This window comes from Hyperolius riggenbachi, chromosome 8 (genome assembly GCF_040937935.1).
Source record: "Hyperolius riggenbachi isolate aHypRig1 chromosome 8, aHypRig1.pri, whole genome shotgun sequence".
Lineage (NCBI taxonomy): Eukaryota > Metazoa > Chordata > Amphibia > Anura > Hyperoliidae > Hyperolius > Hyperolius riggenbachi.
Genome location: NC_090653.1, coordinates 161516809 through 161534593, shown reverse-complemented (window position 1 = coordinate 161534593; position 17785 = coordinate 161516809). Strand labels below are relative to the sequence as shown.

The window sequence follows — 17785 nt, the reverse complement described above, 5'->3', positions numbered from 1 at the left end:
CTTCCTTGTTTTGCTTATATCGTCGCCATAGCGACGAGCGGAGTGACGTCATCGACGTCAGCCGACGTCCTGACGTCAGCCGCCTCCGATCCAGCCCTTAGCGCTGGCCGGAACTTTTTGTTCCGGCTACGCTGGGCTCAGGCGGCTGGGGGGACCCTCTTTCGCCGCTGCTCGCGGCGAATCGCCGCAGAGCGGCGGCGATCAGGCAGCACACGCGGCTGGCAAAGTGCCGGCTGCGTGTGCTGCTTTTTATTTCATTAAAATCGGCCCAGCAGGGCCTGAGCGGCAGCCGCTGGCGGTGTTGGACGAGCTGAGCTTGTCCAGACCGCTCAGCTGGTTAAAAGAGAAGATGAAAAATTATCTCATAGGAGAAAATTCAGGTGAAAAAATGAATTGCATATGGGCCCGGGTGAGGGTGAAGCCTATCCCTCTTATAGCTGTGTTTTCTTTGTTTTTTCTATTATGAGAAAATCGTTGCTTCTAGAGATTGTCAATGAGATGCACATTCTCCTAGCAGGGCCGGCGCTACCATAGAGGCAAAGGGGGCAATGGCCCCAGAGCATGTAGGGGCCCCCAAAGTGTCTCCCTCCATCTTAACTGTTGATCTCCGGCACCTCTGCAGAGTCTTTGGCAGAGCAGCGTTTCACCTGTGCTGGTGGGCAGGTGAGACATTACACTACCAAAGACTCTGCAGGGGGCACAGTTAAGTTGGGATGTGATTGGGAAGGTCCACAGCCATCTCAGGGGCCCAGGAGAGAAATTTGGCTGGAACAAAGAACAACTAATGCCGCTTTTTGGTCAAGGGGTTTCTGTTTGGGGGGCCCTGGGCTAAGTTTGCCCCGGGGCCCCATTGTTACTAGAACCGGCCTTGTCTCCAAGTTGGCTGCTAAACTCTTTTTTTGAAAAAAATCTTAAAGATGCATTCTAAAATGGCTAAAGCAACTCCACCAGTAAGCAGCTGGGTATGAGAGAATGGCCAGTTTTACTGGGCCCTCCGGTTATGTATGTATCATTCTAACCAATTTAATAGAGATTGACTGTTCACTCCTTAATAGAACCTCATACATTAAATCAATACCTTTACCGTTTTACTCCAGGTCTTACGGAAGCTGCACAAAGCTTGCCTACAGTACCCAGCATGGAAGAAGAAGAACAAGCATGATTTTAAGCCATGGCTAAATCCAGAACAGAACACGCTACCTCGCATACAACTTAATGAGCTTGTGCTGCAGCGAGCAGAGTCCCTTGAACATGTGGATGAAAGTCAGCTGTGTGAGGTGACAGATGACAAAGGTGACAACAGCGATGGTGAAGAAGAAAAGATGTCCAGAAGATGAGAAAGGACTGCCCTGTTATCTTGGGGATTTCTTTTGGACACTGACTATATTTAAAACGGACCTATAGCCAAAATTACACTTCACATAAATGAGTAGGGCACATGTCAGTATTACCAAATCCCATCATAATTTGTAGTAGAAATATCTCTCTTCTTGCTGTGTATAATAAAAACTTTGTTGCTTTGTTTCTACTTCCTGTGTTGAAACATCTGGAACAGGAAGTAGAAGCCGTGAACAGCAAAGAGGTTAATTTGCCTGTTAGCACAGATACTCTGAATGAGCACAGTGTACTGTCTCTTGAATTAAGTAAATGCTTCCAGAGTAAGATAGGTGTGCCCCACTTTGACTGTGCCCTATTGATGCTTGTGTAGTACAACTTTGGGTACATCATGTTTTAAGATCCTAATCAGTAAAACAAACGGTACATTCCATTTTTTTTTAGAGAATCTACACCTGTCAAAGGCAAAACTTGAAGGTTTTTTTCTTATTTATATGAAAAGATAATTTTTGTTCAGATTTTTCAGGACAAACAGAATCATCCTATGTAATAAAATATGAGTCTCTGCACCCTCCTGTGTCCATGCATCTTTTGTGCCTGGCGCACATGGGTGGCACCTGGGCACATTCCGGACAGCAGTCGCAGACTAGCGCACGCGGCCGGGAGCACACGTGGTCACAACCGTGCATGTGTCTCCCACTTGTAAATCACGACCATGGCCTAGCATCGTTTTATAATGGGCGGCCTTTTTTCTAGTTTAAGGCTGGTTTCACAGTGGGACGTTACAGGCGCACCTTAGAGCAGCCTGTAACGCAGCCCACCGCACAGTAATGAAAAATCAATGGGGTGTACACAGTGCCCACGTTGCGTTACATTGTAACGCAAGACGTCAAGACAACGTACTGCATGCAGTACTTTATACGCAGCTAAGCCGCAGTAGACTGCTTGCACATGCACAGTAATGTTGGGGAGGAGAGGAGAGCGGCCAGGCACATGGCTAATTAATATTGACTGCACTTTGTGACGTGTGCAGTGTTTACTTCCTGGAGCGGCCGCTCTGTGCGGCAATTGGCTGGCGGGACCACGTGATGCCGCATGCGTCCAAAAGTAGGCATCACGGACGCCAGAGTGAGCTGCACAACGCGGTTAGCTCTGACGTCCACCTCCAACACCACCAGGCGTTGCGTCGTTAGGGGCACGTTATGCGACCATAACGTCCCCTAAAATGCAACGTCCTGGTGGGAAAGTAGCCTAAACATAATTTCATTAGGGGAAGGCTGTCCAAGCTCATGGACATGGAGGACCAGATGTTTTTGAGCCTACTTGATGGAAGGCAGGCTACAATAAATTGAGTTCTCGCTATATCAATAGTGGGGTACAGAGCAAAAGTACTGATAACATGTGGATTTGCTCACCATAATATCTAGTTCTCACTGTAGCAATAATGGGTTATAGATCAAAAGGACTGATATCACAAGAGGATTTGCTCACCGTAAAAACTAGAGAACACTGTTTTTCCCATAATAAATTTTGACAAGGATAAGATTGCAATTGCCTCTGAAGACACCAGGTGACCTGGCAGGGGTTAAATTATTTGCTCCTCTGAAGACACCTAGGGGCAGATTCACAAAGCTTTGATGTTTAATTATCTTACCTTACTTATTAACTCACAATTTATCTATCCTTAATCGACTTAACTCATGATTTATCTCTTCTCTTCTTATCTCACTTAACTCATGATTTATCTTTTCATATCTATCTTAACTCATAGGTTATCTCTTCATAGCTATCTTAACTCATGATTTATCTCTGCATTTCTGTTTATCTCATAAATAATCTCACCTTATTAATTTATCTTATGCATTATCTCTCATTACAGCTAAGGTGAAAAATAAGTAAGCTTTGTGAATCAACCCTCTAGTCACATGATGACATGAATTAGATTGCAAGGTCCTCTGAAGACACCTAGTGACACAATGGCAGAGATTAAATTATAAGATCTTCTGAAGATACAGTAGTTATGGTGGCCATAAATTATTTGATCCACCACTAAATAGACCATTAGATACTGTAGATCCCTCTCTGGTTAGAGATGGATCTATTGCCTACTTACACTTTGCTGAAATCTATTGGAATTTGTCATAGTGCCCCCAAAGTGTATGTGTGTCGTGTATATTGAAGGCTCACCTGTCCAATGGTGCGACTCCTGGCCTCCTGTGACCGACATCACCGCTAGTTTGTGTTGTGTGGTACAGGTGGTCACTGTGAAAATTGAAAAATACAGCAGGGGAGGTGAGGATTCGTGATGGTGTGACAAGTGAGCTTTCAACACTGCACACGGCATGGGACACACACACACACACACACACACACACACACTTTGGGCGTTACTGGCCTGGGGTCTGTCAGTCATTGGGAAATTGAACACCATTACCATTGCATACCTGGTCAAGCCCTTGCGACTGAGAGCGATTGTTCGGGTGGCCATGTTGCGGTATCAATTCTCCAGACAGATAAAATTATCAGATCGAAAGGTCAATCAGCATGCAAAATCGTGCAATGCATGGGCAATCTTGGTAACATGATGGCAAAGTCTTCTGAGGATGATTAGTGACATAATGGCAGGGATTAGATTGCAGGCAGTGTTTCCACCAAAGAAACACATAATTAGGCAACATTGGGTAGCATTTGGTTAAGAGCAAAACCAGTAGTGAGAAGGTCTTCCTCCATCCTTTCCTATTTGGGATAAACTCATAGTCAGCGCTGCGTAATATGTTGACTCTTTATAAATACAATAAATTAATAGTACTTGAGAAAATAGAAAGAAAGCAATATTGCTCCAGACCTAGTAGCTGGTGACCAGCTGTATCATTGGGTTGGGAGATTCTACACCAACAACCACGTGGTTTAGGTTGGATTTTCACTGTTTGAGTTGAAGTAGAAATCATTTTCAGTATGTTACCAGAACAGGAGACTTTATTGTTGTATAATTTATGGAATTTAATTTATCAAATTGAGATATGGGATTTTTTATAGTAATTAATACTGTTTATTTTTGTATTCTCCTGGCCAGCTGAACCTTTATAGGTTTTCTCATAACCATAAATACAAAGCATGGGTTTGTCACAGGCATCATGGGTACTGATGTTCAAATACTCACATAAGACACCAATACATGTGGCAGTTTTACTTCCTATTTCAGCTTAAAGGGAACCTAAACTGAGAAGGATATGGATTTTCCTTTTAAAATAACACCAGTTGCTTGACTCTCTTGCTGGTCCTGTGTCTCTAATACTTGTAGCCATAGACCCTGAACAAGCATGGAGATCAGGTGCTCTGACTGAAGTCAGACTGGATTGGCTGAATGCTTGTTTCAGGTCTCTGATTCAACCACTACTACAATGAAAGATCAGCAGGACTGCCAGGCAACTGGTATGGTTTAAAAGGAAACATCCATATCCCTCTCAGTTAAAGGGGAACTGAAGGAAGAGGTATACGGAGGCTGCCATATTTATTTCCTTTTAATCAATGCCAGTTGCCTGGCAGCCCTGCTGGTCTATTTCTCTGCAGTAGTATCTGAATAACACCAGAAACAAGCATGCAGCTAGTCTTGTCAGATCTGACTTTAAAGTCTGAAACACCTGATCTGCTGCAAGCTTGTTCAGGGGCTATGGCTAATAGTATTAGAGGCAGAGGATCAGCAGGGCTGCTAGTCAACTGGTATTGCTTAAAAGGAAATAAACATGGCAGCCTCCATATACCTCTCTCTTCAGTTTTCCTTTAAGGTTCCCTTTAAGGTCTGGGACCCATTAGCAGTGCTTTTCTAAGCGCTAGTGATTGGAAAAACTCTTGCTAATGTAATGCTATGGGAGTTAAAAAAAAAAAAAAAATCACACCCCTCAAATAGGATGACACACACATACCGTAGCATTACATAAGCAAGAGCTTTTCAAATCACAAGCGCTCAGAAAAGTGCTGCTGGTGAGTCCCAGGCCTAATACTATTTTTCCTTCGGCCTTTTAGAAAGTAAAAAAAATGTTGTTTTTTTTTATTTTTCACTAAAAATTCTGTTGAATTCATCACTGATTTTAATCTGAAGTTAAAATCAACACCTAATTAAATAAAAAGAAAAAATAAACATTATGTTTCTTTCTGTTCAAACAGAAATGAAGTGTCATAGAAATTGATTTACTGCCCCACACATGAGTAGCATTACAGCAAATAATATTCTTTTTGTGTCCAGTAATAGGTAACCACTTGAGGACCGCAGTGTTAAACCCCCCCTAAAGACCAGGCCTTTTTATTGTTAATTAGCCACTGCAGCTTTAAAGAGAGTCTGAAGTGAGAATAAATCTCGCTTCAGACCTCATAGTTAGCAGGGGCATGTGTGCCCCTGCTAAAACGCCGCTATCCCGCGGCTTAACGGGGGTCCCTGATCCCCCAAATCCCCTCCGTGCAGTGGGGGAGCGCTTCCGCATTGGGGCAGGGCTAACCGCCGCAGCCCTGCCTCCCGCCCGTCTATCAGACGCGTAGCTCTGTCTCTCCCCCGGCCCTCTCAGTCTTCCTACACTGAGAGGGGCGGGGGAGAGGCGGCGATGCGCGTCTGATAGACGCGCTGAGAGGCAGGGCTGAAGCCATTAGCCCTGCCTCCAGGAAGAGCAAAATTTACGACCAAGTTGGTCGTTGATTTTGCAGGGGGGGGTTGGGGGTGAAGGGAGCTAGCCGCGGGATAGCTGCGTTTTAGCAGGGGCACACATGCCCCTGCTATCTATGAGGTCTGAAGCGAGATTTATTCTCGCTTCAGAGTCTCTTTAAGGCCAAGCTGCAGGGCCGCACAGCACACTAGTGATCCCCCCCCCCCTTTTCTCCCCACCAACAGAGCTCTCTGTTGGTGGGGTATGATCCCCCCTGTGTTGGTGTGTTTGTTTATTTTTTTTTTTTACTATACACAATTTTTTTTGTTTGTTTTCTAAACCCCTACCACCCCCCCAACCAGCCAATCCTGCGATCGGCTGTCATAGGCTTCTGCCTATGAGAGCCGATCGCTCTTGTTTCCCAGGGGGACAGCAGTGTCATACGGCTGTCCCCAGTACAGCGCTGCTGCTGATCGTAGTGCTGTACTAACAGAAAAGACGGCGGTTTCACAGTCTAACAGTCTTCCGACCGGAAATCGCCACTCGGAGACTGAAGGCGGGGCGGAGCTCCGATCTCCTGCAAAATGCAGCCACAGGACTTGACGCCAATTGAGGCGGTCTTTAAGTAGTTAAAGGACCACTATCCCGAGAAACTGTAAAATTAGTTTCAAAAGTATTTTTTGACAGAAATGTCATCAACCAGGTAAATATACAAGCAATTAGTTACCCCATTTGGGCAAGACAAGGAATGAACAGCTTACATGAGAAGCATATAAATATAAAACTATATACAAGTAAGGTCACTTGGCATCAGTTTCCAGGTATTACAGCGGTATTACAGAGAATGGCAGTTTATAGTGCATTTTAATCTGGAAGAAATGTACTTCTGATCAGTATTTGTATACATGTATATTACATTTTTTTGAGATAGCGGTCCTTTAAAAGAAGTATTTAATTTACCTTTTCTCTGTTTTCAGTGTAATAAACTTAGCAAGTTCATCTACCAATAAAGATGGCCAGTTCACATATAAAGTGTAATTTTAGATTTTGGTATGTAGTAGTAGCAAGTTAAGAAAAAAAAGTCATTTTTTTAAAAGCTCACCACAGAATGCTTAAAATTCAGCTAATCAGTAATGGGGTTTCCTGTTCTTTCTCCCTTGGTATATGCAGGTCCTTCTAAAAAAATTAGCATATTGTGATAAAGTTCATTATTTTCTGTAATGTACTGATAAACATTAGACTTTCATATATTTTAGATTCATTACACACAACTTAAAGAAAATCTGTATTGTTAAAATCGCACAAAAGTAAACATACCAGTGCGTTAGGGGACATCTCCTATTACCCTCTGACACAATTTCGCCACTCCTCGCCGCATTAGAAGTGGTTAAAAACAGTTTTAAAAAGTTTGTTTATAAACAAACTGGCCACCAAAACAGGAAGTAGGTTGATGTACAGTATGTCCACACATAGAAAATACATCCATACACAAGCAGGCTGTATACAGCCTTCCTTTTGAATCTCAAGAGATCATTTGTGTGTTTCTTTCCCCCTGTTCTCATGCACTGAAGTTTCAGGCTGCTTGTTTCTTCCTGCAAACAGCTTTGCCCTTGTCTGTAATTCTTCAGTATGTGAAAGCCCAGCCAGCTCAGAGGACGATTTATCCAGCTTGTAAAAGATAAGAGAGACGCTGCTCTACTCTAAATAACACACAGGCAGTGTGCATACAGGGGCCTGGAAGGGGGAGTTCATAGCAGAACCACAACACTGAAGAACTTGGCAGCCTTCCAGACACAGGCTGACAAGTCTGACAGGGGAAAGATACATTGATTTATTACAGAGACTGTTCTAGTAGAAAGTGCTGCAGTAAGCTAGAACACATTAGAATAGCTTTTTGAACTTGTAGGATGATAAAAAACAGGATGCAATTTTTGTTACGGAGTCTCTTTAAGTAGTTCAAGCCTTTTATTGTTTTAATATTGATGATTTTGGCATACAGCTCATGAAAACCCCAAATTCCTATCTCAAAACATTACCATATTTCACCCGATCAATAAAAGAAAAGTGTTTTTAAAACAAAAAAAGTCAACCTTCAAATAATTATGTTCAGTTATGCACTCAATACTTGGTCGGGAATCCTTTTGCAGAAATGACTGCTTCAATGCGGCGTGGCATAGAGGCAATCAGCCTGTGGCACTGCTCAGGTGTTATGGAGGCCCGGGATGCTTTGATAGCGGCCTTAAGCTGATCCAGAGTGTTGGGTCTTGCGTCTCTCAACTTTCTCTTCACAATATCCCACAGATTCTCTATGGGGTTCAGGTCAGAAGAGTTGTCAGGCCAATTGAGCACAGTAATACCATGGTCAGTAAACCATTTACCAGTGGTTTTGGCACTGTGAGCAGGTGCCAGGTCGTGCTGAAAAATGAAATCATCTCCATAAAGCTTTTCAGCAGATGGAAGCATGAAGTGCTCCAAAATCTGATAGCTAGCTGCATTGACCCTGCCCTTGATAAAACACAGTGGACCAACACCAGCAGCTGACATGGCACCCCAGACCATCACTGACTGTGGGTACTTGATACTCGACGTCAGGCATTTTGGTATTTCCCTCTCCCCAGTCTTCCTCCTGACTCTGGAACCTTGGTTTCCGAATGACATGCAAAGGTTGCTTTCATCTGAAAAAAGTACTTTGGACCACTGGGCAACAGTCCAGTGCTGCTTCTCTGTAGCCCAGGTCATGCACTTCTGCCGCTGTTTCTCGTTCAAAAATGGCTTAACCTGGGGAATGCGGCACCTGTAGCCCATTTCCTGCACACGCCTGTACACGGTGGCTCTGGATGTTTCTACTCCAGACTCAGTCCACTGCTTCCGCAGGTCCCCCAAGGTCTGGAATCGGTCCTTCTCCACAATCTTCCACAGGGTCCGGTCACCTCTTCTCGTTGTGCAGCATTTTCTGCCACACTTTTTCCTTTCCACAGACTTCCCACTGAGGTGCCTTGATACAGCACTCTGGGAACAGCCTATTTGTTCATAAATGTCTTTCTGTGTCTTACCCTCTTGCTTGAGGGTGTCAATGATGGCTTCTGGACAGCAGTCAGGTCGGCAGTCTTACCTATGATTGTGGTTTTGAGTAATGAACCAGGCTGGGAGTTTTTAAAAGCCTCAGGAATCTTTTGCAGGTGTTTAGAGTTAATTAGTTGATTCAGATGATTAAGTTAATAGCTTGTTTAGAGAAACTTTTCATGATATGCTAATTTTTGGAGATAGGAATTTTGGGTTTTCATGAGCTGTATGCCAAAATCAGCAATATTAAAACAATAAAAGGCTTGAACTACTTCAGTTGTGTGTAATGAATCTAAAATATATGAAAGTCTAATGTTTATCAGTACATTACAGAAAATAATGAACTTTATCACAATATGCTAATTTTTTGAGAAGGACCTGTATATACCTTCAATAATAAGAGGCACCTGTCAAGAAAAACATGTCATGCTTGAAACGGTGGGGGACTGGCATAGTACTGATGCGCCACTCAGGCATATCTATGCTGCACGATTTTTGGAAATGGGAGGCGGGACAGCAGTGGCGCTTGATTGACCAGCTGGGTAAAGGGGAATAATTGGCTCAGCCCTTTCTGTCAATTTAAAGATCCTGCATACCACCTTAACCACTTTACCACCACATGTGCGTATATCTACGCTCCTTTTAACACCCTTTGCCCACCCGGAGCGTAGATATATGCACCTCCTGCCGCATTCCGCGCTCCCGCTCGCTCGTGCGCGCGCCCCTGCACCCTCCCAGCCTCGTTAAACTTCCTGTAAGCGTACTTCCTACGCTTACAGGACGCATTTACAAAAAATTACTGTGGCCAAATAGTAAAACTACATTCAAAACATTTTTCATATACAAATACATACTTTTACACTATAAATTAACTCATTACCTCCCACACTCCCGCATTTTTTTTTTTTTTGTAATAAAAAGAAAAAGAAATTACAATACAAAAAAAACAACATAAATAGTTACCTTAGGGACTGAACTCTTTAAATATTTATGTCAAGAGGGTACAACACTGTTACTTTATAAACTATGGGCTTGTAATTAGGGATGGACGCAAAACTGAAAAAAATGCACCTTTATTTCCAAATAAAATATTGGCGCCAAACATTGTGATAGAGACATAATTTAAACGGTGTAATAACCGGGACAAATGGGCAAATAAATTTCATGGATTTTATTTACAGTAGCGTGCATTATTTAACCACTTCACCACTGAGGGGTTTTACCCCTTGAACACCAGAGCAATTTTCACCTTTCAGCGCTCCATCCATTCATTCGTCTATAACTTTATTATTACTTATCGCAATGAAATGAACTAAATCTTGTTTTTTTCGCCACCAATTAGGCTTTCTTTAGGTGGGACATGCCAAGAATTATTTTATTCTTAATGTGTTTTAATGGGAAAATAGGAAAAAATGTGGGAAAAAATATTATTTTTTCAGTTTTCGGCCATTATAGTTTTTAACCACTTGCCGACCGCACGCTTATACCGTGCGTCGGCAAAGTGGCAGCTGCAGGACCAGCGACGCAGTACTGCGTCGCCAGCTGCAGGCTGATTAATCAGGAAACAGCCGCTCACGCGAGCGGCTGCTTCCTGTCAATTCACGGCGGGGGGCTCCGTGAATAGCCTGCGGGCCGCCGATGTCGGCTCGCAGGCTAAATGTAAACACAAGCGGAAATAATCCGCTTTGTTTACATTGTACGGCGCTGCTGCGCAGCAGCGCCGTAAGGCAGATCGGCGATTCCCGGCCGATCAGCGGCTGGGGATCGCCTCCATGTGACAGGGGACGTCCTGTCACTGGCTGCACAGGACGGATAGCGTCCTGTGCAGCCCGGATCACCGGGAGGGAGAGGTAGGAGAGGGAGGGGGGTGAATGTCGCCGCGGAGGGGGGCTTTGAGGTGCCCCCCCCCCGCAACTAGCCTGCACGCAGGAGCGATCAGACCCCCCCTGCACATCATCCCCATAGGGGGGAAAAAAGGGGGGCGATCTGATCGCTCTGTGTGCACCCTGATCTGTGCTGGGGGCTGCAGAGCCCACCCAGCACAGATCACAACAAACAGCGCTGGTCCTTAAGGGGGGGTAAAGGGTGGGTCCTCAAGTGGTTAAATAATGCATGCTACTGTAATTAAAACCCATGAAATGTATTTGCCCATTTGTCCCGGTTATAAAGCCGTTTAAATTATGTCCCTATCACAATGTTTGGCGCCAATATTTTATTTGGAAATAAAGGTGCATTTTTTTCAGTTTTGCGTCCATCCCTAATTACGAGCCCGTAGTTTATAAAGTAACAGTGTTATACCCTCTTGACATAAATATTTAAAAAGTTCAGTCCCTAAGGTAACTATTTTGTTTATTTTTTTATTGTATTTTTTTTTTAAATAAAAAAAAAAAATTGGGGAGTGTGGGAGGTAATGAGTTAATTTATTGTGTAATACAATGTATTTGTATGTGTAAAATACTTTAGGGTGTAGTTTACTATTTGGCCACAAGATGGCCACAGTGAGTCTGTTTACATGCGACCTGTAAGCGTCCGGAAGGACGCTTTCAGGAATCACAATGATCGCGCTGTTTCTAATAGAAGCAGCGGATCATTGCGGGGGCTTAGATCAACGAACGGGAATGGATTTTCCCGTTCATTGATCTCCGGGTGAGCGGGCGGCTGCGTGCACGAGCGGCGGGTGCGCGCGCACGAGCGGCGGGAGCGCGGATAGCGGCGTAGCGCGGAAGGTACGGATTTCTCCGGCTCTGGGGGTTAAGGGATGGAAAAAGGGACGGAGAAATTCGTACCGCCGGGGGTAAAGTGGTTAAAAACTATAATGGCCAAAAACTGAAAAATGATTTTTTTGCCCCAAATTTTTTTCCCATGAAAACACATTTAGAATAAAATAATTCTTGGCATAATGTCCCACCTAAAGAAAGCCTAATTGGTGGCGAAAAAAACAAGATATAGTTCATTTCATTGCGATAAGTAATAATAAAGTTATAGACGAATGAATGGAAGGAGCGCTGAAACTTGAAAATTGCTCTGGTGCTCAAGGGGTAAAACCGCGCAGTGGTTAAAGAGACACTGAAGCGAAAAAAAAAAATTATGATACAATGATTTGTATGTGTAGTACAGCTAAGAAATAAAACATTAGGATCAGAGACCAGTCTAATATTGTTTCCAGTACAAAACTCCAGTTATCTCTATGCAAAAAAGCCATTAAGCTGTACGACTTTCAAAGTCGCAGAGAGGGCTGTCTTCTGAAGTCTATTATCTCAACTGTCAGTAAATAATTTTCTTTTTCTCTGCCAGAGGACAGGTCAATAGTTCATAAGACTGCTCTGAAAAAACATTTAGAATGCTGAGTAGTGTGTAAACTGCATATATTAAAGATTGATGTAATGTTATAAAACACACTATATAACTGAAAATAAAAATATGAGAATATTTTCTTTGCTACTAATCTTCTAGTAATTATCCGTACTACACAACAAATTATATCATTTTTTTCCCCTTTAGTGTCTCTTTAAAGGGAACCTGAAGCGAGTAAAAATATTTAAAATATACACATGATGTAGCTGAAAATGAATATTACATACTAACCTCACCATCAGTTCCTCGCAGAAGCTCGCCATTTTCTTCTTACAGTGATCCCTTCCAGTTCTGACAATATTTTGTCAGAACTGAAATATGCCAGTTGCTGTCGGTTACAGTGGTTTGCAACAGTATTCGACCCCCTTGAAGTTTTCCAAAGTTTTTTGTCATATTACTGCCACAAACGTGAATCAATTTTATTGGAATTCTGCATGAAAGACCAATACAAAGTGGTGTACATGTGAGAAGTGGAACAAAAATCATACATGATTCCAAACATTTAAAAAAAAAAAAAACTTCAAAGTGGGGTGTGCATAATTATTTAGCCCCCTGAGTCAATACTTTGTAGAACCACCTTTTGCTGAAATTACAGCTGCCAGTCTTTTAGGGTATGTCTCTACTAGCTTTGCACTGAAATCCTTGCCCATTCTTCTTTGCAAAACAGCTCCAGCTCAGTCAGATTAGATGGACAGCGTTTGTGAACAGCAGTTTTCAGATCTTGCCACAAATTGTCGATTGGATTTAGACCTGGACTTTGATTGGGCCATTCTAACACATGGATATGATTTGTTTTAAACCATTCCATTGTTGCCCTGGCTTTATGTTTAAGGTCGTTGTCCTGCTAGAAGGTGAACCTCTGCCCCAGTCTCAAGTCTTTTACAGACTCCAAGAGGGTTTCTTTCAAGTTTGCCCTGTATTTGGTTCCATCCATCTTCCCATCAACTCTGACCAGCTTCCCTGTCCTTGCTGAAGAGAAGCACCCCCAGAGCATGATGCTGCCACCACATTTGACAGTGGGGATGGTGTATTCAGAGTGATGTGCAGTGTTAGTTTTCTGCCACACATAGCGTTTTGCATTTTGGCACAAAAGTTCCATTTTGGTCTCATCTGACCAGAGCACCTTCTTCCACATGTTTGCTGTGTCCCCCACATGGCTTGTGGCAAACTGTAAATGTGACTTCTTATGCTTTTTTGTTAACAATGGCTTTCTTCTTGCCACTCTTCCATAAAGGCCAACTTTGTGCAGTGCAGACTAATAGTTTTTCTATGGACAGATTCCCCCACCTGAGCTGTAGATCTCTGCAGCTCGTCCAGAGTCACCATGGGCCTCTTGACTGCATTTCTCATCAGCGCTCTCTTTGTTTGGCCTGTGAGTTTAGGTGGACGGCCTTGTCTTGGTAGGTTTACAGTTGTAATAAAGTGCAGGGTGCGCTTTAAGGACTCGTGAGGCCTTGTAAAAATAGATAGCAAGATTACTGTGCAAGATATTTAATAATAAATCTGCTGTTTAAAACAAGTACAGAATCAATATAAGATCAATAAGCAGGATCCTGCTCACACCACGTCATTCACACATACATACACAACTCAGCACGTCAAAAAGCTAGTTCCATGGATTGAGGGAACTCTCCTCCGTGACTTATAAGAAGTGATATGATACAACCGTCAACTTCAGCCCTTGAAAACAGCTGCATGCGTCAATGATGGTCATAAGAGCATAGATGAATTGAAAAGTTCCAGTCCTATGGATTAAATCTGTGTTTGGATCGTATTACTGATTATAACAGCTTTGCTTAGTGTTCAGTCTATAGGCTTACCCCCTCCGTAGTTGGCAGCAGGGGACCTTTGAAACGTAATTCCTGCGGTATCGCCCGCTATGCAGAGGATGATGTAGCAGTCTATATGTCCAGGACCGCTCAATCTCGGGTGCCCCGGCCGGCGGCAGGCCGAGAGAGTCTGTGCGCTGCAATAAACTTGTGTTCAATGCGCTGGGACAGGATGTCCCGGTCCTGGAACGCAACAACTTCCGCGTTCCGCGTACAGCGTGAGGGTAAAGGAAATCCAGCCCCCGGATGTGTTCAGCGGTGACGTCACTCTTGCTTCAGCCAATGCTTACGCGTTTCAGAAACTTGACGGTTTCCTTCATCAGAGCTAGGCTTCCAGGGGCACATAGATACCTTTATTCGCTGCGCTTGTCAATTGCTGCCCATAAGGGGGTGGTTATAGTTTGATTGACAGGTCTAGACTCCAAATGATGACAACCTCCGCAATGCTATATACATTCTCATTTCTCAGTGGGTCAAGCAATAAGTTTGAGCGCCTCAAACGGTTGTATCATATCACTTCTTATAAGTCACGGAGGAGAGTTCCCTCAATCCATGGAACTAGCTTTTTGACGTGCTGAGTTGTGTATGTATGTGTGAATGACGTGGTGTGAGCAGGATCCTGCTTATTGATCTTATATTGATTCTGTACTTGTTTTAAACAGCAGATTTATTATTAAATATCTTGCACAGTAATCTTGCTATCTATTTTTACAAGGCCTCACGAGTCCTTAAAGCGCACCCTGCACTTTATTGTAACTAGATTTTATCATTTGTGTGGTTGGGGAACCACAGTCCAGGGTAGCAGCTGAGAGCACATTTAATTCATTTTTTACGGGTGATCCAGAGCGCAGGAACCTAGTGTTTGTTATTCGAATTAGGTTTACAGTTGTGCCATACTCCTTCCATTTCTGAATGATAGCTTGAACAGCGCTCTGTGGGATGTTCAAGGCTTTGGAAATCTTTTTGTAGCCTAAGCATGCTTTAAAATTCTCAATTACTTTATCCCTGACCTGTCTGGTGAGTTCTTTGGACTTCATGGTGTTGTTGTTCCCAAGATTCTCTTAGACAACCTCTAAAGCCATCACAGAGCAGCTGTATTTGTACTGACATTAGATTACACACAGGTGCACTCTATTTAGTCATTAGCACTCATTAGGCAATGTCTATGAGCAACTGACTACATTCAGACCAAAGGGGGCTGAATAATTACGCACACTCCACTTTGCAGTTATTTGTAAAAAATGTTAGGAATCATGTATGATTTCCGTTCCCCTTCTCACGTGTACACCACTTTGTATTGGTCTTTCACGTGGAATTCCAATAAAATTGATTTATGTTTGTGGCAGTAATGTGACAAAATGTGGAAAACTTCAAGGGGGCCGAATACTCTTGCAAACCACTGTATATATCAGCAGCTGTCAGTTACAACTGAATGTGCAAGGTACTGTCCATGTTTCCCTATGGCTCAAGTGGGTGATATTACAGTTTAACAGTGTGCTGACCAGGAAGCTGTTATGGGGTAATAGCCATTTTTAAAATGGAGGACACAGAATTCCATTGATCACAGTGGACAAATGGGAAGCAGGACAGAAGAAAGATATAGGAGTAGACTACACAGGAGGTAAGAATGATCTGTGTATGGTTATTTTGACTTTTTATTTTCAGTTCAGGTTCTTTAAAGTGATACTTAGGCCGAAAAAAGGCAAGGAAGGCCACAATAGCAGCATAGGGGGGAGATATTGTGGCTGGGAACACAAAGAATCACTCGCGTTCCCAGCCTGGCGGCCGGTGACGGCGAAACTGGAAGTAGCCGCCGGAGGGGACAGGAGGATCAGAGCGACTTTAAGTGGGCACCGATCAGCTGCAGGGGGCTGAGGGAAGCCCCAGGTGAGTGAGGGACCATTTCCACTATCGCAAATTTGCATGCGGTTTTCGCATGCAAATTCGCATAGCAATACAAGTGAATGGGACTGTTTCCACTTGTCAGGATTCCTTTGCGTTTTTCTGTGCAGAAAAAATTTGCATGGCAGAGCCATCAGAATTCGCATACCGCTATGCGAATCGCATACAATGTATTTAATAGGAAATGGGCATGCGAATTTTCATGCGAATTCGCATAGAAAAAAATGGAAAAAGCACACCAGCACTGCCATGGTTAAATTCGCATACATAGTCATCCATGCGAATTCGCATGGACCCGCATGCAAAATTCGCATCCGTATGCGAATTTTTACCGCGGCGATTTGCACCGCACAAGTGGAAATGCAGCTGAAAATGTTATTTTTTTTTTTCGGCTAAGGCTGCATTTCCACTTGTGCGGTGCAAATCGCCGCGGCAAAAATTCGCATGCGGATGCGAAATTCGCATGCGGGTCCATGCGAATTCGCATGGATGACGATGTATGCGAATTTAACCATGGCAGTGCTGGTGTGCTTTTTCCATTGTTTCTATGCGAATCCGCATGAAAATTCGCATACCAAAACCTCATGCGAATTTCCTATTAAATACATTGTATGCGATTCGCATAGCGGTATGCGAATTCTGATTGCTCTGCCATGCGAATTTTTTCTGCACAGAAAAACGCAAAGGAATCCTGACAAGTGGAAACAGTCCCATTCACTTGTATTGCTATGCGAATTTGCATGCGAAAAACGCGTGCGAATAAGCTATAGTGGAAATGAGCCCTTAAGGTTCACTTTAAGGGAAGGTTTGCCCTGATTTGGCAGATGCATTGAACAGGCATCCATACCCCTTCAACTATCCTCAATCTCCATCAGAAATAAGGACATTATTGCTTTAATTGTCCCATCAAGGTGGAGTCACATAAGTTGTTTCCTCCACACCTAACTGTACCAAGAACAATCCCAGTACACAGGGATGAGTTTTTTGCCTAAAAGTCGCATTGTGCGTTAAAACATGCGGTGCAACCATACAGTAGTCATACAGTACAATGCAAGTACACAATAAAACCTTAGATTGACATTTTTGTTAAGTTTTCACTTGATATACAAGCAACAAAAAGTATACCTGTCCTGTCATCACAACTGAGCCGATAATATTTCTCCCTGCGGGAGCGCTGTGGGATTGTACTTAATCTGAGTGTAAAGACTGTGCAAAGTCACATTTCCATAAAAACCTCAAAAGTTACTGTCATTGGATAAGTTCATTATCACCACACAAAAAAAAAAAAAGGTTGGGGTGAGCCAACAGATGGCAATGATTCTGTTAGTTATATTGAAGTTTAAAGTCTTGTTTACATTATTATTTTACTATAACTGTTTCTGGATTGTGGAACGAATCAACTGGGTTTCCATTAATTCTTATGGGGTAGGGCTGGCTCACACTGGGCGCTTTTGCAGTGCTTTGCTGATCGTCGTAAATAAAAAAAATTTCACAATAGTTATGCCTGTATTGTACCACTAAAGCTAAGGTACCATATACACAGATTTTCAGAGTCATAGTCTACATAGGTACAAAGTACAGTATGTGGGTAGGGAATGTTGCTGAGAGTTTGCAACAAGGTGTGATTAAATGACACCCTCCACTTCCTTTATGACCATAAAGTGCCTG

The 17785-nt window shown here is 43.2% G+C and overlaps 1 protein-coding gene across 1 annotated transcript in view; it reads left to right on the top strand.

The window, feature by feature from the left end:
* LOC137527165 (START domain-containing protein 10-like) overlaps positions 1–5444 on the top strand; it is a 109065-nt gene extending 103621 nt beyond the window's left edge. Inside the window, exon 6 of the mRNA XM_068247633.1 lies at positions 1098–5444. Coding sequence (XP_068103734.1) covers positions 1098–1337 — 240 coding nt within the window. The 3' untranslated portion in view covers positions 1338–5444. The remainder of the gene's footprint in view (positions 1–1097) is intronic.
* Positions 5445–17785: the final 12341 nt, after the last annotated feature.